The 22,386-nt window shown below is 39.6% G+C and overlaps 1 protein-coding gene across 2 annotated transcripts in view; it reads left to right on the plus strand.

Moving 5' to 3' along the window:
- The first annotated feature begins 5,617 nt into the window (after positions 1–5,617).
- LOC104586020 (ubiquitin-associated (UBA)/TS-N domain-containing protein) overlaps positions 5,618–22,386 on the plus strand; it is a 41,478-nt gene continuing 24,709 nt past the window's right edge. For both annotated transcript variants that reach the window (XM_088896814.1, XM_010243113.3), the window contains exons 1-4: positions 5,618–6,102; positions 6,226–6,373; positions 7,644–7,739; positions 8,816–8,892. In XM_088896814.1, the coding sequence (XP_088752940.1) occupies positions 5,935–6,102; positions 6,226–6,373; positions 7,644–7,739; positions 8,816–8,892 (489 nt within the window). In that variant the 5' untranslated portion in view covers positions 5,618–5,934. The remainder of the gene's footprint in view (positions 6,103–6,225; positions 6,374–7,643; positions 7,740–8,815; positions 8,893–22,386) is intronic.

Below are 22,386 nucleotides of genomic sequence, written 5' to 3' on the forward strand. Positions count from 1 at the left end.
AAACATGTTTTAATTATTTATAGTGGCAGTTATAAACACCACTATAGGTTCAACCAAACAAACCTATTGCAGCGGTTATAAACACTAGTACAGGTTCAATCAAATAGATCTATAGCAACAGTTACAAATGCCACAACACGTTCACTAAAATAGATCTATTGTGGCGTTTATAAACGCCATGATAGGCCCAATTAGTTATTGCTATCATGGCGTTTATAAAATGCCACTATAGATGTTATATTTATAGCGGCAATTATATGTGCCGCAAAAGACATATAAATTACTTTTTTAGACTTATAGTGGCATATCCATATGCTGCCATTGATGGATTAAACGCTACTATAGAATTGTTTCCTGCGGTGTTTCTCTAAATGCCGCTATTTCTTATACCAACATAATTTTTAGCGGCGTAAAATGATATGCCACAAATACGCCACCAAAAGTATATAGAGTGGCGTATAAACTGATATATAGCGGCAACAAAAAATGCCGCTATAGTCATTTTTTGTTGCAGTGAATCCAAGATAATACCATATTGTTGGATTATAACTAGGAGTTCTAGAGAGGATCTGAGAGATTAGGTTTATTAATCCTGCGCACCATCAACAAACCTGAGTTTGTTTTTGGTTGATAAAGCCATTGCCATGACTTGTGACCATGTTGCATAGTTCTCTCCTATGGGGGCGTGGTAACCAATGTTGCACTAGGGCTATTTGAGTGATGAACAAAATAAGGACTATTCACATCCTCAGCAATTGTAACGGTTTAATTGGAAACCATTTTTTGAGGCCATAATTGAACTCAGCTTAACGCTCTAATACCACGATAAAAACCGAGTGTTGGGAATAAAAAGAACATTGCATTTTCATTAAAACACTAGAGAGTTAATGTTTGATTAGGATTGTACAAAAAATAAAGATAAAATAAGAAGATAAGCTAGAAAGGTTGAGTTGTAGAGTTCTCATGCATGAGTTTTGCATGGGCCAACAACATGTGGTCTGATGATGAGTTGCTGAAGCGGCCAATAAACTGGGAACACAACTTTATTGCAGCATACAAATTTGCATTTGCACTCCAAAAAAATGTAACCTTTGTTTCAAAATATCTACTACAACAATATCCTCTCTAATGCTTTCAAAATATCTACTACAACTATATTGGAAGCATTAAAAAAAACAAATGTCTCTTTTAGAAATCAAATTTTCAATGTCCTTTGAATGAACCATCTACAACTTCTCACTGAAAAAGAAAGATCCTTTGAATGAACCAATTAGCATTTTGTGCTGCTATTCCAATCAACTGCGTAACCACTTCACCAAAGCTCCAATGTTACCTTGGTCCACTGTGTCCAAGAAGCAAAGCGATGTGCAGATGGTTTACCTAACCTATCTTTCTGTTGTAGATATCTTACTAGTCTTCTAGCTGATGTTTTGTCTTTTTTTATGGGAAAATATGTTGATACTCCCAAGGGAGGTTTTGTAAGTTTTCTATTAGATATATAATACTATCCTATTCCACCACATATAAATATATATATATATATAATTATATATGTCGAATATATAATCTATATGTATAATATAAAACCGCATTGTGTTGAATTGGCACATTGCTGCAATGTAGTTAACTTGAGAGAGTACTTTGTTTCTCTTTGGTTGTTTTGAGAATCCATTTTGTTGCGTTTTTTTTTTTTTTTGAGATTTTATTTATTTATTTTTCAAAAAATATTATTAAAGTTGGATGCCATTACATTTGGATTTCCAAAACACTTTTGGGAGACCAAGCGTCTCAAAAATCATGCATTAGATTCTTAAAACCAAACTCAGTCTCTCAAATTCTCCCTTTTCAATTATCTCAAACCCAACTCTCACAACCTCTCAAAACCGACATTTTCAAACGTTTCAAACCCAATTTTCACAACTTCTCATACTCCCACACATTGAGGAGATCAAAGACATCATTGCAGTTTTTAAATGTCTTCAATTGTAGGTTTTCAACCTTCAAGATATATATTTTTTTTTTAGTTTAGTAGATTCAAACTCTTAAAAGTTTCAAAACATTCTAAGTTTAAAACTCTTCTTGGTTGCAAACATTTAGTTGTACCCAAGGTTCAAAATATCGATACGCCTGGTATGTCGGTAGGGGCGTATCGAGCAAATTGATACACATTTTGGTTGTTTTTTTTTTATTTTTTTTGCAACCGGTTCAGGGGGGCCGGTTTAGGTCTCCTCTACCCCCTGAATCAGTCAGACATCCGATACACCCACTGTAGGGGCGTATCGGAGGGGTCTCGGAACGATATGTATCGGCCGATACAGGTCGATATGTGTCGATACTTTGAACCTTGGTTGTACCAACTGTAGGCTGTAGTTGTAGTTGGTGACGTTTGTGCGACTCAAATTGTCATCCAAATTTTAACCACTTCTAAACATCAGGTAGGAGGCCAACTCCCTTTTTGTTGTGAATAGATGTATAGAATATTGAAAAATGTAAGTTTAAAAAAACAAACCGATGAGCAGATGATTTAACTATGGCCCATTTGGCAAATCTTTTTGAGAAGATCTTCTTGTAGCTCTGACAGCCAATAGACACATTGAGTTTTTGACATAAGATCTGGGCAGCCCGAAGACCATTTGGCAGACACGCATCTTTCCATGTGTTATTTCAGGTCTTTCCTTGGGAGATTAAAACATGAAAGGCGCGAGAAGCTTCATTTGGAGCTTCCCGAAATTAGCCCAAAATAGGCTTCGTGCGTCTTTTGGCAAATAGATCTTTTGCGTGACAAATAGGAATAGACCGATTTTCGGTCTTCCCTGCTTATAAGTAGCCGAAAGACCGTGCAAAAAGACGTACCAAATGACGCCTAACATATCTTTCTCTAGATCTTTCTGTTGTAGATATCTTACTAATCTTCTAGCTGATGTTTTATGTAATGTCTTTTTTTTTTATGGGAAGATATGATTGATACTCCCAATGGAGGCTTTGTAAGTTTTCTGTTAGATATATAATACTATCTTATTTCACCATATATATATATATATATATATAAGTAATTATATATGTTGAATATATAATCTATATCTATATATTAAACCGCAATGTAGTTAACTTAAGAGCACACTTTGTTGCTCTTTGGTTGTTTTGAGAATCCATTATGTTTTGTTCTTATTTTTTTGAGGTTTTATTTATTTATGTTTCAAAAAATATGACTAAAGTTGGATGCCATTACATTTGGATTCCCAAAACACTTTTGGGAGACCAAGCATCTAAAAAGCATGCATTATTCTCAAAACCAAACTCACAACCTCTCAAATTCTCCCTTTTTAAATGTCTCAAACCCAATTCTCACAACCTCTCAAAAACCGACATTTTCAAACCCAACTCTCACAACTTCTCATACTCTCACACATTTAGGAGACCAAAGGCTTCATTCCAGGTTTTAAATGTCTCCGGTTATAGGTTTTCAATCTTCAAGGTATTTTTTTTTTAAGTTTATTAGATTCAAACTCTTAAAAGTTTCAAAACGTTATAAGTTTCAAATTATTCGAGGTTACAAACATTTAGGCCCTGTTTGGTTCACAGGAATAAGGGTATGGAATTGGAATCAGAATGGGCTATTCCGATTCCAACTGTTTGGTTGGGCAGAATTGGAATCACATTCCCATTCCTGCTAAAATGACATTCCCCCATTTGAGGAAACGGCCATTCTCTACCCCTCCCTTGGGAATGAAATCCCATTCTTGCTAATTCCAATTCCCATTCCCATTACTATTTGAACAAATAGACTATGGGAATGGATCGATCCGATTTTGATTCCGGAGGATTTTGATTCCGATTCTAACTACAAACCAAACGGGTCCTTAATTGTACCAACTGTAGTTGTAGTTGGTGATGTTTGTGCGACTCAAATTGTCATCCAAATTTTAGACACTTCCAAAATTTCTGGTAGGAGGCCAAGCCCCTTTTTGTTGTGAATAGATGTATAGAATATTGAAAAATGGAAATTTGAAAAAACAACTAAAAACATTAAAAATAGAGAAGAAAACTAATCGGGTCGGCGTGTGACCATTTTACCGTTTGGATGAAGAAGACGATCGAAATGGGTTCAATAAACCCGAATTTGAAAAGTCGGACTATATGTCCTAACCCGTGTACTGTATAGGTTCACCATGACATGTGTATAGTACAAGTCATTTATCTATATCTACAACCAATTTAAATTTATACTAATTACACCAATATTATTAAATCTGTTAATTTAACAATATTATTTGGATTGGATTGGAACTAGCCTTACCCAAATGAGAATAGTGAAAAAATACTAAAAAAATGCTGAAAATCTATAATTTAATTAGAAAATACTAAAAACAGTGAAAATAATACAATTAATTTTGTTTGTAATTATTGAAAATAAACTGAAATTATTGAAAATTAATTGAAAATTGTTTTTAGTGAAATTTCAAAAATGACTAACAATTAATGAAAAAATACAGAAAATTAATGAAAAAAATACAGAAAATTAATGAAAAAGGATTGAAAATACCAAAAATGCAAAATATTTATAAAAATAATTGAAAATCATTAAGAAAATATTGAAAAAGGCAATAAACAGTTAATTTTCAGGTGAAAATTTATTGAAAATCAACTGAAAATTATTGAAAGATTAGTAAAAATTAATAGAAGTTACCAAAAATTATTGAAAAAATATTGAGAATTAATTAAAATACCGAAAATGCATTAATAAATTACTTTTTGCTGAAATTATTTTTTTGGTGAAATTTATTAAAAATCAACTAGAAATTAGTGAAAATTTACTCATAAATTCATTTTTTCTTAAAATTAATGAAATAAATGCTGAAGCATAATGAAAAAATTACTGAAAACCCATAGTAATTATGAAAGTGCACAATTTTATTATTGAAAAATAACTGAAAATTGTTGAAAAACTATTGAAAATGCTAAAATTACTAAAAATTATTGAAAATATCTGCAAATCAATGAAAAAAATACTAGAAATACCAAAAATGCAAAATATTTCTGAAAATTAATAGAAAACTATTAAAAAACATACTTAAAAGGAATCAAGATTTGTTGAAATTAATTTTCCAGTGGCTGCTAACAATCGAGATATCCTTTTGACCTTTTTTATCATGAAATATAGCACTAACAAATAATATGTAAAAACTAATTATTTATTAAATAATTATCAATAATTTTTTATTTTTGTTAAAAATTTGAATAATTAATCCAAATTACTACATTACTAAATTATTTGTATAACAGATTATTAAAATAAAGATTAACTATTTTAAACAATATATCATTCCTTATAATATTTATTCGTTTTTATTGTTTTAACTTCCCTTGACAAATCCCATGACAAATCCCATGCATCACGAGTCACCACATTAACAATTAATATTTCATTTTGATACTTTTTATCAACAAATTGCATATTACATTTTTCTCCTGCATCGCACGGGTTCCCACTAACTATATATTATTTATTTCAAATATCACTTGTCCAACGGTGATGAACCGATGACCCGCGACCTAGAGGAAAACGGTTCATCCTCAGGGTCGGTTTTTAAAACACTGCAATGCAACGGAATGGAACAGATCGGGATTATAGATTAGGCACAATAGGCAGTAGAAGAGAAAGGTCTCACACCATCGAAGACAAACGAAATTGTTCCACTATAAAAGATTCCTATCCAATGGTTCTGGGTGTAGATCGACTCCATTCCATCACCCAACAGTGACTTCTCTCCACGGAAAGGCTAGATTCTTTCTCACCGGCAGGGCAACGAAAACTATAAATAAGGGAATCAGAATTTTGAATAAAGGTCGAGGGGTCAGAGAAACGAGCATCGAATCGAAAGGGGTTTAGGGTTCTCTTCGGTTCTGTGGAGAATCATCATTCGAAGCTCTCCAATGGCGGGCCTATCCCTCAAATGTGGAGAATGTGGGACCCTTCTCAAGTCTGTAGAAGAAGCTCAAGAACACGCAGAGCTCACTTCTCACTCAAATTTCTCCGAATCGACGGAAGCAGTCCTAAATCTCGTCTGCACTACTTGCGGAAAGCCCTGCCGATCCAAAACTGTATGATCTTTGTTAACTTTGATGTAATTGTGGGTAATTTTGCTTTAATTTTGCTCTGGAACTTTTTTTAGTACATCTTGGTGTGTTTATGGTTGTTGGTATTTTGTGTTTTATATTTTGAAGGAAACTGATTTGCATACGAAAAGAACTGGACACACTGACTTTTCTGATAAGACTTCGGAGGCAGCAAAGCAGATCTCTTTAGAGGTTCCGAAACCTTCTGCTGATCTAGAAGAGAGTGTTGTTGCTGGTGAAACCAGTCAGCCTGAAGGTTATATTCATTTCTTATGTTTTTGTTTTTTGTTTTCCGATGTTGTAGGTTGTAATTGTTAGAGAACCTCACCGTTCAGGTTCCTTGAGATGGTGGTATCAGAACCTGTTTGACCAAGTGGTCTAGTGTTCGATTCTCCTCTCCCCCATTATGATTAATTATATTTCAGCACAAGGCATGGGTGGGCCTGTGTTTATCCACCTTCAAGCCGATAGGCTTTCGCGTGAGGGGCATGTCAGAGAATAAAAACTTATTCAAGGACCTCACCTGACAGCTTAATCTTTTAGGTTGAAGGTTCCTTGAGAGTAATCACTGCAAGTTCTAGTTTTGGTTTTCTGCATTTTATTTCTGTTGTGTTATTCAATTTGATTGAAGTCACAGTTGGGAGATGAGTTATTAGACCTTTCCCCCTTTTGGTTTGGTGCTGTTTATTTTAATTGGTTTTGCTGTTTATATATTTTTTGATAATTTTACCCGTTATGTTGATTAATTTGTCTGCTAACTTCACCGTTTTCTTGGATGTCATATTTGTTTGCCTCTCCAGGTTTATTGGTTTGGGTACCCATGACCATAGCTGTATATTTGTGGGAAAGTTGGTGCTAATTTTTTTCTGTTGTTTGTTGATACTATGAATGAGTTTAAATTATCAAAAAAAAAACTATGAATGAGTTCAACTATTTTTCTTTTTCTTTTTCTTTTTTACTTTTCTGTGGTTTTCTGCAAGTTGAATATGCCAATATGCTTTGGTATGTATGTATCACTATCTTTCTTTCTTTTGCAAGTTGAATATACCAAATTTGTGTGCCATTAGTTATAACTTTTCTTTTTATTATTGGTAGTATTGTATAATGTGGGGTTCTTGTTAGTTAAGCTTCTTCACTTCTTTTGTACCTATGGATTATTGATTGCAAGTTTTATTTTGCTAATTTATGTATTTTTTGGTAAGGTCCAGATTTACTAGTTTCATGCTGCCGGTAATGGGAGTTGTCTTTTGTTTTTAATTTGCTATAGTTTGAGCCTCACCTTTCTTTTCTGGATAATCTTAACAACTTTCTCTGTACAATAAATTAATGTTCATGGTTTCTGAATTGAAAGATAGATTGTTGTCTACATTTTTTTATATATTTGATTGGTATTTGCTTTCACTTACTAATTTATGATTTCATAGATTGTTGTCTACATTTTTTTTTTATATATTTGATTGGTATTTGCTTTTACTTACTAATTTATGATTTCTTTTTTATTAAATAATCTCTTTTCCTTCATCCAGAAATGGTTGTTCCAGAAGTTGATGCAAAATTGCTTGAGGAACTTGAAGCAATGGGATTCTCAAAAGCCCGAGCAACACGTGCACTGCATTATTGTGGTGAGGCCATTTTTAATTCCAAAACACTTTTTTATTATGAATACTTATTTCTTATAACATAGTAACAGTGTAATCCTGCTTATATATGCCTAGTTAATTCTGTTTTTGATGTTTTGATGGTTGAATTTGTCTAATTATTAAATCCTTGCGAGCAAATAATTTTTTAGATTGAATTTTCAGGTGCTTTTATTTTGAAAAATTATATTTTATGCATTTAAATTCATTGCCTTTTGTGAACTTCTATCGGCCAATAGGCTACTAAACTGCTAAATGATTGAAAGGGGGGACTGGGTGGTATTAAACTCAGTATGATGACAGCTAGATTGAACATACACCAGGAATTTGACCTGTCATTTGGCCAATCCCACCTTGACTGTTCTGGATAAAAAATCTGTCCTAATTTGTCTATTCTAACCATCTGAATGATGGGGTTTCTGAATTTAATATAACAAATGGTTAATATTGAATATTTGTTTTCATTTCTTTCTTCTCTTTTGTATTATAATTAAGGTGGAAACCTTGAATGGTGCTCTCATTCCTCTGCATGTTGCTAATGTTACCAGAACCTGACAGACATTGCTATTAAATTTTAAACCAGTAGATTGATGCTCTTTGCATATTGTTGGACTCTTATAGTAATTTTTCTGGATACTATGCTTTTTTTTGAGGTAAAAATTTGTTTTTACAGAGCACTTACCATAATGGGCTGTTTTTTTATCTTTATTTTACTTCAACTTAAACAGGGGCGAACCTGTAATTGTACAAAATTCAGTAGTGGCTGAATTATACAAAGATGTTGGGGGATATCCTAACCCCCACGACTGATTGTTCTCTCCCAACTTCTTCTCTTCTCTCTTCTTCGCTTCTCTCTTATCTTTCTTGCTTTCAGCCTCTTTTCTTCAGGTTTTTCTTCAGTTTTTGGGGTAATTTTTACTGCTGAAAATCCAAGTGTTTCTTGATAACTAGTTTATGAATCTTTATTTTATGAAAAATATTGAAATATCAGTTTAATCTAATTTCAGTGCACTATTCAGTTTTCTTTCATTTATTTGATGTTGCATTTTTCTTTCATGCAGGTAATGTTAGTGTTGAAGCAGCTGTAAACTGGGTTGTTGAACATGAGAATGACCTGGACATTGATGAGATGCCCCTGGTATGATTGCTTCCTTAATCGTTACATTGTTCCTTGACTTATTTCTAATGCTTGCATATTTTGTTTTCATTTTTGTTTTTTTTTGGGGGGGGATGTGTAACTAATAATTTGTTAAAGAAAGAAAAAAGGGTAAGGATGTGTAACTAGTGTCGAAGCAGCTGTAAACTGGGTTGTTGAACATGAGAATGACCCGGACATTGATGAGATGCCCCTGGTATGATTGCTTCCTTAATCGCTACATTGTTCCTTGACTTATTTCTAATGCTTGAATATTTTGTTTTCATGTTTTTTTTTTTGGGGGGGGGATGTATAACTAATAATTTGTTAAAGAAAGAAAAAAGGGTAAGGGAGGTTAAGAGCAGCTGTTCTCTAGTCCGTTTGGGAAGAAAGGAATAAGAGGATCTTCAATGGAGTGGAGAAATCAAAGGAAGAATGGTGCAGGAGCTGAAGAGTCAAAATTGGAATTTTATGATATTTTATGTATTTCTGTATTTTTGGACAGTAGGGGTATTTTTGTCATTTTTGTAATTTTCTGTGGGGTCCAATGGTAGGGTTTAAATTTTTTAGTTATAGTTTGTTTATGTTTAAAATTTCAGAGTCATTGCATAAGTAGGATTAGAGTTATTAAGTTTTCTTTGAATTGAAATAGGATATGACAGCTTAGTTTGAGTCCTACTAGGATTATTGAGTCTAGCAGTTTGACTCCTAAGACTATTTTGAGTCTAACAGTTGGACTCCTAGGATTATTATGAGTTTAGAGTCAATAAATATGTATGGATGTTTAACACAAAGGCAATGAATCATATTGAGTTTTCAGCTTATGCTTGCTATGGTGAGTGATTCCCATGCCCTAGAGTGATTCTAGGCACCCCGTGAGTGATTCTGATGGATTCTCAGTGATGAAGCTGTTAGACAGTTTTGTATGCCCTTAGCTTCAATCAGAATGATGCACTTTATGAGTTTATTGTAAATGAATAAAGATACATATTTGATTCATGTTCCCTTGGTATGTTTCTGTGTAATACCCTTAAACTGGACATTTAATGAAACTCGTGTTAGTTTAGAAATGTTCACAGCCAGTGGGTCGGTCTGGGGAGACCTATCCTGACAAGGCTGACACTGTGGTGCCACCAAGTCGGTTGGGGTGGCCTGTCTCAACTGCCAGGGTGAGACCCTAGGCACATATAGTATAGGATTAATTGAATCTTTGAACTGGACCAGATTGCTAGTATTGCCCTGGACCTTGGAGATTGATGGGCAAAACTGGAAAGTTACACCCGACCCCTAGACTCGATTATGATACTGCACTAGGTGTTGGATTGGGCTATCTTTGATGTACCAATCAGTGAGATCCTTGGCGAGGGTCAAAACCTGGGTATGTTGGGACAGTCCGAGAATTCATCCGAGTGGGTGATCATAGTGACAGGATCAGCCCCTTTGTCGGACAAAGGTAATGATCGGGATGCACTCTCACTGATGGAAACCAAGACTGTCGGCAGCCGATTTCAATCGTTGAGATTTGTTTTGCAAAATATATTTTATATAAGATATAAAAGTATATATATTATGGTTTCTAAAATGTATGCAAGAAGGTTTAAATTCCCGGGATCCATATGAGTGGAGAGTGCAACACTGTTCCTTGCAGCCGAGGGAGAGGTCCTCTCTTGTCGGGCAGTGTATGATCATTATGGGCTGAGAGGTTAAGTGTAAGACCATTGAGGATAACACCTGATGGGCTAATCTTGCATCTGCCCACAGTCCCTGTGTGTTACAAGGTGGTTTGGCCCAGGGACCACTTAGTGTAAGTGTTGGGCCCATAGAGCCCATTTGATGGGTTTCAGGGGGTACACTGTCTTCAGCAGTGCATTCGGCCAGGCCTTGTAACAAAGGCTGGGCTGAACCCATGTGGCTGATGTGTAGATCAATGCTTGGGTCCCACGCCATACAAGGAAGCCCAACTGGGCAGCAGTTTGGAAGGCTTTTTGAGTACATAACCTTAAATGGGCCTTAAGCCCATTTCGAAATAGGCTGATTTGATCAGTCATTTAAAGGGGGCGAATTCTGAAGTGGGTTAGCTAAAAGGATTGGGCTTAGACCCTATCCACTCAGAGAGTCCAAGATCTAAATGAGATTTAAATCTGGAAACCTCCTAATTATATTAAGAGATAGCTGATCTGATCTGCAGATAAGATAAGGATTATCCCTTATCAGTAAGGGACTTCTAACCCAAATATGATTTGGATTAGCAACTCCTAATCTGATTAGGAGCTGATCCCTTTGAGATTATAAAAGGGGAAGGAAACGACAGCCTTTTACATGATCAACAACATTCTTCTCTTTGAAGAAAGAGAGATTGAGAGATTTCCTGCATACTGCGAATTCTCTCCTGCCGCCACCTTCCTGCCATTGCCATTCCTTCAATTCGATCTCCAGTTCTTGGGAGCAATCAAGATTTGATCTTGATCTCAATCTTTTGGGAGAAGATTGGTTGGAGCTGTACTCACAGACCGTCCAGTTGATTCTTGCGAAGGGTCAAGTTCTTTTGAAGAACATTGTTGATTCTGCTCCATCCTTCACTACGCCATCTTCAGTGGGAGCAGATTTTGGATCCTTCATTGGGTGTGAACACCTCCATTGGGAGATAGTATTTCTCCGTATCAGGTATAATCCTCTCCCACTCCTTTTGGTTCAGATCTGGTTCAGTTTATGGTTCAAGATTGATCATTGAAAATATGATTTTCTAAATAGGGAATACGATTCCCAGTTGAGGGGAGAGATAAATTTTTTGAAATTCGCCCCTTATTCCGCAATCTTTGGGCGTCCATAGGATGGATCTCTCATCCCTTCAGTTGTATCAGAGCCATGGTTCAAATCTTGAACCATCTAGTTTCAGATCTGAACCCGCGCAAATGGGCAGAAGGTGTTCTACCCGATTTGCGTAGATATGGGTTTTGGGAAGTTTTGTTCCCAAAATTAATGGGCGAATAATCTGAAATTAATTTTATATAAATCTGATTATTATTTAGAATTGTTCTTTATGATTTTCTTGATTTATGGGCTGTTCGTACAAGAGGAGATCGAAATCTTGGTTTGCGCAAGGAACCTGCAAGATTTGCAGTTTCTTGATTTATTTATTACATTTGGTCTGTAAATATTTTTTTTTATTTTCTAGACTCAATGTATAGGTATTCGATCTGATGTAATTGTTAATAGAAATAGGATTTCTATTTATTTTAATTTTGGATCGAAGATGGCGGCGCAGAAAGGGAGATTTCGCAGATGGGAGAATCGCTATCTGCGATTTGCAGTTTGTGAAACTGCATTCTGTAATCTAACCTCTGTTTTGCAGGATGGATTGTGCGAACAGCCCTGTTTGACTGATTCTTGATTTTCTTTTATCAGTAATTAATTTCAGATTATTTTCTTGAATTAAATATTTAATTAAAGATCAAACCCTAGACCCATTCGAACCAAGATTGGTTCAAACTGTTTGGACCGAATCTAGGGTGTATTCAAGGCTGAAAGTCAACCCTAATTTTCCCACTAGTGGGCCTAAGGATTGATATTTAATTAAATGGTTAATTCGGCCCAACCTGTAAAGGCCCAGTTTTAAACAGTTAAAACTGCTAAAAGCCCACTTAACCCTTAAAGCTATATGGGTTGAACCATTCGGCCCATATACCTAGATAATATTAATGGTTAATATTATGGATTTAAAATGGGCTTCAAATGGGCTTTACAGATAATTAATTGATTGGATCAATTTATCCCTGCATGTGATGTATGGATGTGTGATGTGCTACGTACATGGGCCATAAGTACTTGGCCCATGCTCAATCGACAGTGGCTCTTTCGCACACCATGGCTGAATGCACATCATTGCCATGGCTGAATGCACATCATTGCCATGGTGTCCCTTTTGGTCATTGGATGACCTCCCTCAGTGGTGGGCCCCACACCTTTTCATGAGGTCTCGTGCGGAACCCTAGCCGATTTAGGCCCACCAAAATCTGGCTTTATGAAAGTCAGTGGGAGCCACTTTGGTTTGACCTAAAGATAGAACTAGGGCGTAATTATCTGTTCCCTCCAGATAATATGAGTGCATGTGATAGGGAGATTCATATGATGAACTCTCTAAAGGCCTTCCATCATTAGCACGAGGATTGGTCCTTCAGTAATGAGGAAACGCACCAGAAAATGGGCTATCCATTTGCTGTTGGGCTTGTCTAAGTGTTTCATAAGATGATAGGGGCGTCATAGACCGATGTGGGAGGGGCTTCACCAGAAAATGGGAACTCTCTCACGGTACCTTGGCGTTCACGAATATGATGGGTAAGCACTCACTGGACAGAAAGGTTTACCTGAAAACGGCTCTGAACCTTATCTGACAGAGGCCAAAGGGAAAACTCATATGATGAGTGGATATGATCCTTCACAGAATGGTGGTGGGGTTATGTAGCTGAAACAGTTGGCTTCATGCACCCTATGTGATTTCCCACATTTTCAGAGACAACCCGTAGTCTCTGTCACTGAGAAAGGAGGGAAATCTCAGAGACGAATAAATGGAAATGGATCGTAGATTAAAATCCATATCTATGAAATGAACATGAATCAAATTAGGCTGTGGACTGATGTTTGCTCTTTTATCAGAAAATGGCAAACGGATCATTTGCAAAGCTACTTGATGACAACAAGTTGAAAGGCCCAAACTATGCTGATTGGTACAGCAACCTTATGCTGGTCTTAACCTCTGAGAAATTGGACAAGGTAGCAAAGAATCCTGCCCCGGATCGTCCGGGAGATAGGGCTTCTGAGGCCCGAAGAAGAGAATACCAAGAATGGGAGGAGAAAAACTCCCTTGCCCGCTGCTATATCATTGCCTCCTTGGACAATCCAATTCAGAGGCAGTTCGATCAGATCGAACTTGCTAAAGACGTATTGGACAGTCTTAGGACAATGTACGAAGAGCAGAATCGTTATACTCGGCAGAAGGTCTTGAAACAGTTCATGACCACGCAGATGTCCAAGGGCCAACAAGTTCACGACCATTGTCTCCGGATGATGGGCTATATCAACGAACTAGAGGCTCTTGGATCCGGGCTGGATCTGGTAACTCAGATCGATGCTATTCTCAACTCTCTGCCTCCATCCTTTAATCCATTCATCATGAACTACAACATGAACAAGCTGAACGTCAGCTTGCAGGAACTCAGCAATATGTTGCAGAGGGCCGAGGAATTGATTAAAAAGGATGAGCCCATTGCCATGCTTGTTGAAACTGGCAAATCGGGCAAGAAAAGGAAGGCAAAAAGAAAGTCCCAGAAAAAGGCTGCCAAACCCAAGAAACAGAGGAAGGACAAGGCATCAGATGCCTGTCATTTTTGCAAGAAGACCGGCCACTGGAAAAGGAATTGTCCTGCGTACCTAGAATCCAAGAAAGGTAACTTCGAAACTTGTGTTATAGAAACCAATTTGTTGGTAGCTTCTGCGTCCTGGTGTATTGACTCCGGGGCTTCAACTCATGCATGTAACTCACTGTAGGGGTTCAAGGTAAGCAGAAGGCTGAGTGAAGGAGAAGTCACACTCTACTTGGGGACTACTGCAACTGTTGCAGCCGCGGCCATAGGAACCGTGGAATTATATTTTAGAGAAGGAATAATTGTATTGAAAGATTGTCTTTATGTACAAAATTTAAGAAAAAATTTGATTTGTCTCAAAACTATTTGCAGATGGTTATTCTGTCTTCTTTAGTAATACGATTACTATTAAAAGAAACAACAGATTCATCGCATACGGGGAACTGGAGAACGGTCTCTATGTTCTACATCTTTCTCTAGAAACTAACATAACCGAAACTACGTCGGCTGAAAACCCCAAGAAGAGAGCCCGTGATACAGTTAATCCCACGTGTCTATGGCATTACCGACTTGGCCACATCGGTGTTGACCGAATCACAAGATTGGTAAAGGATGGTCCTTTAGATTTTCTAACTGTAGAAGATCTTCCCACTTGTGAGCCTTGCCTACAAGGCAAGATGACGAAACGGCCATTTAACGGTAAGCCTGAAAGATGTACGGGCACACTTGACCTAATACATACTGATGTATGTGGTCCCCTGAGTGTTAGGACACGAAATCAACACGTGTATTTCATCACCTTCACAGATGATTTTTCACGATATGGTTACGTGTACCTAATGAGACACAAGTCTGAATCCTTTGAAAAGTTCAAAGAGTTTAGACAAGAGGTCGAGAAACAGTTAGGGAGAGAAATTAAAGCCCTTCGATCAGATCGAGGTGGCGAATATCTCTCTGACGAATTCAGGGACTACTTAAAGGACAATGGGATAGTATCACAATTAGCTCCTCCTGCTACACCACAACTTAACGGTGTTTCAGAGAGGAGGAATAGGACCTTATTAGATATGGTCCGGTCGCTTTTCATACACTCAGAGTTACCCACATCCTTTTGGGGTCACGCATTAGAGACTGCGATTTACGTGCTGAATCGGGTTCCAACCAAATCGGTTCCGAATACTCCATATGAACTTTGGACCAGAAAGAAACCAAGTGTCAGACACTTGAAGATTTGGGGTTGTCCAGCACACGTTAAAAGAACGAGTGCAGACAAGTTGGAATCTAAGACCAGCCGTTGCCTATTTGTAGGCTACCCAAAAGGCTCTGTAGGTTACTTTTTCTATGACCCAAGTGAGCAGAAAGTGTTCTGCAGTCGAAATGCGCAATTCTTGGAAACCGACTATATCCTGGACACCCATCGTCAGGAAGTTGTTCTTGATGAGGAGAACTCAGGATCAGTGGGAGATGTCCCACAAGTTCTAGGTAGTGACCAACTTAGAAGATCCACTCGGGCATCCAGGCCACCAGTCCGTTATGGTTATGATCAGGATAGTTACCTGGTGGAAACCTTGACTAGTGAGGAGGATCCCGTGACTTACGCGGAAGCTATGTTGGACATAGATTCCCAGAAGTGGGTGGAGGCCATGAGAGCAGAGATGGACTCAATGGAGGCCAATGGAGTCTAGACTCTAGTAGATCCACCCTCCGGGGTAAAAGCAATCGGTTGCAAATGGATTTACAAGAGGAAGAAGGGCCCCGATGGCAGGATTGAGACCTTCAAGGCTCGTCTAGTGACGAAAGGGTACACTTAGAAAGAAGGCATCGATTATGAGGAAACTTTTTCGCCTGTGGCAATGCTTAAATCCATTAGGATCCTGCTAGCTGTAGCAGCATACCGTGATTATGAGATTTGGCAGATGGATGTCAAAACTGCATTCCTGAATGGAGATCTTACTGAAGATATTTATATGCAGCCGCCGCAAGGCTTCATTGCTGTAGGTCAGGAAAACATGGTATGTAAACTTAATAGATCCATTTATGGACTTAAGCAAGCTTCCAGAAGTTGGAACATTCGTTTTGACTCTGCTGTCAAATCGTTTGACTTCGAGCAGAATCCAGATGAACCCTGTGTCTACTGGAAGTTCAGTGGAGATAAGGTTACTTTCTTGGTTCTATATGTAGATGACATTCTACTCATTGGGAATGATGTAGGAATGCTAACTACGGTGAAAGTATGGCTTTCACAGCAATTCTCCATGAAAGATCTTGGAGAAGCCTCCTATATACTGGGTCTTCGACTCTATAGAGATAGATCGAAGCGGATAATAGGATTATCCCAATCTGCTTACATTGATAAAATAGTCAAGAGATACAGCATGGAAACTCCAAGAAAGGAAATGTTCCTTTCAGGCACGGAGTCACTCTCTCCAAGAAGATGTCTCCCAAGACTTTTGAGGAGATTGATGGCATGAAAGACGTTCCCTATGCCTCTGCCATAGGGAGCATCATGTATGCCATGCTGTGCACTCGTCCTGACATTGCTCAGGCAGTGAGTGTAGTAAGCAGATTTCAGGCCAACCCAGGGCAGGAGCATTGGACTGCTGTGAAAAACATACTTAAGTACCTTCGAAGGACAAAAGAGTTTTGTCTGGTGTTCGACGGTAGCTCACTACAGATCCAGGGGTTTACAGATGCCGATTTCCAGTTAGACCCAAATGATAGAAAGTCTACATTTGGATATGTTTTCACGATAGGATCATGTGCTGTTTGTTGGAAAAGCAGCAAACAGGGGTCCACTGCAGACTTCACGACCGAGGCTGAATACATTGCTGCAAGTGAGGCTGCCAAAGAAGCTGTGTGGATGAAGAAGTTCGTTCACGAGTTGGGAGTTGTTCCGTCCAGCACATCATCTGTCCCATTGTTGTGTGACAACAATGGAACCATTGCTCAGGCTAAGGAGCCACGAGCCCACTCGAAGTCGAAGCACATCGAGAGGAAGTACCACGTACTGCGGGAGATTGTTGGTAGGGGGGACGCCCTGATTCAGAAGGTAGCGTCAGCGGAAAATGTAGCAGACCCATTGACAAAGCCACTATCACAGAAAGTGTTTGAGAAACACGTGAAAAGCATGAGACTCCGGCTAGTACCTGATTGGACCTAAGTGCAAGTGGGAGTTGTTAGACAGTTTTGTATGCCCTTAGCTTCAATCAGAATGATGTACTTTATGAGTTTATTGTAAATGAATAAAGATACATATTTGATTCATGTTCCCTTGGTATGTTTCTGTGTAATACCCTTAAACTGGACACTTAATGAGACTCGTGTTAGTTTAGAATGTTCACAGCCAGTGGGTCGGTCTGGGAGACCTATCCTGACAAGGCTGACACTGTGGTGCCACCAAGTCGGTTGGGGTGGCCTGTCTCAGCTGCCAGGGTGAGACCCTAGGCACATACATTGTAGGATTAATTGAATCTTTGAATTGGACCAGATTTCCAGTATTGCCCTGGACCTTGGAGATTGATGGGCAAAACTGGAAAGTTACACCCGACCCCTAGACTCGATTATGATACTGCACTAGGTGTCGGATTGGGCTATCTTTGATGTACCAATCAGTGAGATCCTTGGCGGGGTCAAAACCTGGGTATGTTGGGACAGTCCGAGAATTCATCTGAGTGGGTGATCATAGTGACAGGATCAGACCCTTTGTCGGACAAAGGTAATGATCGGGGATGCACTCTCACTGATGGAAACCAAGACTGCCGGCAGCCGATTTCAATCGTTGAGATTTGTTTTGCAAAATATATTTTATATAAGATATAAAAGTATATATATTATGGTTTCTAAAATGTTTGCAAGAAGGTTTAAATTCCCGGGATCCATTTGAGTGGAGAGTGCAACACTGTTCCTTGCAGCCGAGGGAGAGGTCCTCTCTTGTCGGGCAGTGTATGATTATTATGGGCTGAGAGGTTAAGTGTAAGACCATTGAGGATAACACCTGATGGGCTAATCTTGCATCTGCCCACAGTCCCTGGGTGTTACAAGGTGGCTTGGCCTAGGGACCACTTAGTGTAAGTGTTGGGCCCATAGAGCCCATTTGATGGGTTTCAGGGGGTACACTGTCTTCAGCAGTGCATTCGGCCAGGCCTTGTAACAAAGGCTGGGCTAAACCCATGTGGCTGATGTGTAGATCAATGCTTGGGTCCCACGCCATACAAGGAAGCCCAACTGGGCAGCAGTTTGGAAGGCTTTTTGAGTACATAACCTTAAATGGGCGTTAAGCCCATTTCGAAATAGGCTGATTTGATCAGTCATTTAAAGGGGGCGAATTCTGAAGTGGGTCAGCTAAAAGGATTGGGCTTAGACCCTATCCACTCAGAGAGTCCAAGATCTAAATGAGATTTAGATCTGGAAACCTCCTAATTATATTAGGAGATAGCTGATCTGATCTGCAGATAAGATAAGGATTATCCCTTATCAGTAAGGGACTTCTAACCCAAATATGATTTGGATTAGCAACTCCTAATCTGATTAGGAGCTGATCCCTTTGAGATTATAAAAGGGGAAGGAAACGGCAGCCTTTTACATGATCAACAACATTCTTCTCTTTGAAGAAAGAGAGATTGAGAGATTTCCTACATACTGCGAATTCTCTCCTGCCGCCTCCTTCCTGCCATTGCCATTCTTTTAGTTCGATCTCTAGTTCTTGGGAGCAATCAAGATTTGATCTTGATCTCAATCTTTTGGGAAAAGATTGGTTGGAGCTGTACTCACAGACCGTCCAGTTGATTCTTGCGAAGGGTCAAGTTCTTTTGAAGAACATTGTTGATTCTGCTCCATCCTTCACTGCGCCATCTTCAGTGGGAGCAGATTTTGGATCCTTCCTTGGGCGTGAACACCTCCATTGGGAGATAGTATTTCTCCGTATCAGGTATAATTCTCTCCCACTCCTTTTGGTTCAGATCTGGTTCAGTTTATGGTTCAAGATTGATCTTTGAAAATATGATTTTCTAAATAGGGAATACGATTCCCAGTTGAAGGGAGAGATAAATTTTTTGAAATTCGCCCCTTATTCCGCAATCTTTGGGCGTCCATGGGATGGATCTCTCATCCCTTCAGAAGCTTCTTCGAGGGAGCTCCTTCCTCCAAAAATAGAGTTACGAGAGAGAGAGAGAGAGAGAGAAGACGAAGAAGAAGAGAGAAATGAAATTGGTTATGCTTTTTCTGCTCATTCAGTTCTACCTGTAGGCCTTATATAGGCTTTCCCCTAATCAGCTCATCATGACCACGCGCTTATGCAGGTGGGTGGTTAAGACGTGGCCTGTGGTTGTAAACGAATTGCAGGGGGGCTTGCAATGCTTTGCATGTGCCGTTCTTGCTGCTGCATGTGCCTCACGACCTGCATGGGCCTGGGCCTGGTGACCCGATGGCTGATTACCTACCTGGGTTCTATCATCTCCCCCACCCTTAAGAATGACCTTGGCCTCAAGGTCAAGATGGGGAAACTGCTCCTGCAACTTACTGAAGTCTTCCCAAGCGGCATCCTCTGTGGGCAGGTTCGTCCACTTAATAAGGGCTTGCTTCACCACTTTGCGACCAACCTTTATCCAGCGGATATCTGAGATGACATTGGGCTCAACAATCAACTGCCTTTCACTAGTAAACTCAGGTAATAGTGGCTTCACCAAGGCTGCATATGTTGGACATGGCTTGAGGAGTGAGACATGAAATACTGGGTGAAGCTGGGCAATACTCGGCAAGTCTAATTTGTAAGCTACTGCTCCCACTCTCCCTGAGATGCGAAAGGGGCCAAAGAAGCGAGGTGAGAACTTCTGCCATGCTTGTTTTGCCAGAGATGACTGCCTGTAAGGTTGTAGCTTCAGGTAGACCAAGTCCCCCACCTGGTACTCCACATCGCGATGTTTCTTATCATACTGCATCTTCATGTAATTCTGGGCTTTGAGTAGGTGGTTCTTGAGTGATTGAAGTGCTTCGTCCCTGGCTTCGAGTTGTTGTTCAACCTCTGCAACTGATGATGTGCCCTTCTCATAGGGTAACACGGAGGGTGGGTCCCTTCCATACAAGATCTTGAATGGGGTGGTCCCAGTAGAAACATGGTAAGTGGTATTATACCAGAATTCAGCCCATGGGAACCATTTTAGCCACTGGGTAGGCTTTTCTCCCGTGAAACACCTGAGGTAGGTCTCTAGACAGCGGTTAACCACTTCCTATTTGCCCGTCAGTCTGCGGGTGGTTGCTGGTGGAATGGTAAGTGTGAGTACCCTGTGCCCGAAAGTATTCTTCCCAGAATTGGCTCACAAAGGTTGGGTCCCGATCTGTGATAATAGTTGTTGGAGTACCATGGAGCTTAGCCACTTCTCGAATGTAGACTTGAGCTACTTGAGATGCCGTGTAGGGGTGGGAAAGCGCAGAAAAGTGCGCAGACTTGCTCAATCTATCCACACCAACCAGTATAACAGATTTCCCTCCAGACTTAGGCAATCCCGTGATAAAATCCATAGTTACCTCGTCCCACACCTGATTTGGAATGGGTAAGGGCTGTAGCAACCCCGCCAGTAGAAGTGTGCTGCTATGCGCTTATAAGTTCTGATCATCCCAGAATGACCTCCCTCTGCTGTCTCATGGAACAACTTCAAGAGATCTGTATGAAAAGCCGATTTGGGTGCTATCACTATCTGCCCTTTGTAGAACAAGTCTGAACCCACTAGGGAGTACCCTGCCACTCGGCTTGCCCCTGATTCCAACTGTTCTCGAATCAGTTTTAATTCATCATCTTGTTGAGTTTCCTTGATGTGATCAAGCAAGGGGTGGAGAGGTCTGTAAACTGTCAAAGAGTTCATTTCTTCTCTTCTGGATAGAGCATCAGCTGCTGCATTGGATGGGCCAGGTTTGTATTCAATGGTAAAATCAAAGCCCATTAACTTGCTGGCCCACTTCTGTTGTTCAAGGTTAAGAATCCTTTGTTCCATCAAATGTTTGAGACTCCTCTGATCAGTCCTGACTGAATTTTCGCCCCAACAAATAAGCTCTCCACTTGTACACCGAGAGCACCAAGGCCATCAACTCTTTGTCATAAGTAGACTTTAATTGGGCTTGGGCTGATAAGAACTTACTAAAATAAGCAATAGGGTGTCCCTCTTGCATCAAGACTTCACCAATTCCTCTGCCCGATGCATCACACTCCACCACAAATGGGCTTAGAAAAGTCAGGTAAGGCCAGGGTAGGTGGTGTCATCACCACTACCTTCTTGAGGGATTCAAATGCCACCTCCGCTTGTTCTGACCAGTAAAGGCGTCCTTCTTTAGCAAAGCTGTGAGAGGGGCGACTAGGGAGGCATAACCTTTTATGAACCTTCTGTAGTAGCCGGTGAGACCTAGAAAACCCTGCAAACTCTTGATGGTCTTGGGTCGGGCCCACTGTGTCATTGCCACAATTTTCTTAGGATCAGTTATTACAATCCCACGCGAAATTAAGTGCCCCAAATACTGAATCTGTGTTTGGCCGAAGGTGCACTTGGAAGGCTTGGCGAATAATTGGTGTCGCCGGCTCCAAATGTTCTAAATGAGAAGCCCAATCACTACTATAGACCAAGATGTCATCAAAGAACACCAAGATAAAGCGCCTGAAGTAGGGCTGGAAGATGTCATTCATGAGGCTCTGAAAAGTGGAGGGTGCATTAGTCAACCCAAAAGGCATGACCAGAAATTCATAGTGGCCGTCATGGGTTCTGAAGGCAACTTTGTGGATATCTTCTAGATGGACCCGGATCTGATGGTAGCCGGATCGTAAGTCCAATATGGAAAAATAAACAGCGTGCTTCAACTCATCAAATAGCTCATCTATTAATGGAATGGGAAATTTGTCCTTCACAGTGATGCTATTGAGGGCCCGATTATCAACACAGAAACGCCACCTTCCATCCTTCTTGACGAGAAGGACTGGAGAAGAATAGGGACTGTGGCTCGGTTGTATCAGTTGCTTGGTCAACAATTTTGTGACTATTTTGTCAATTTTATCCTGCTGAACATGTGGGTATCTGTAAGGCCTGACATTGGTGGGTTGGGCCCTAGGCTGAATAGGAATATGGTGATCTTGAGTGCGTACAGGTGGTAGGCCGTT

Source organism: Nelumbo nucifera, chromosome 1, assembly GCF_055504915.1.
Source record: "Nelumbo nucifera cultivar China Antique chromosome 1, China Antique-T2T, whole genome shotgun sequence".
NCBI classification, from domain to species: Eukaryota; Viridiplantae; Streptophyta; class Magnoliopsida; order Proteales; family Nelumbonaceae; genus Nelumbo; species Nelumbo nucifera.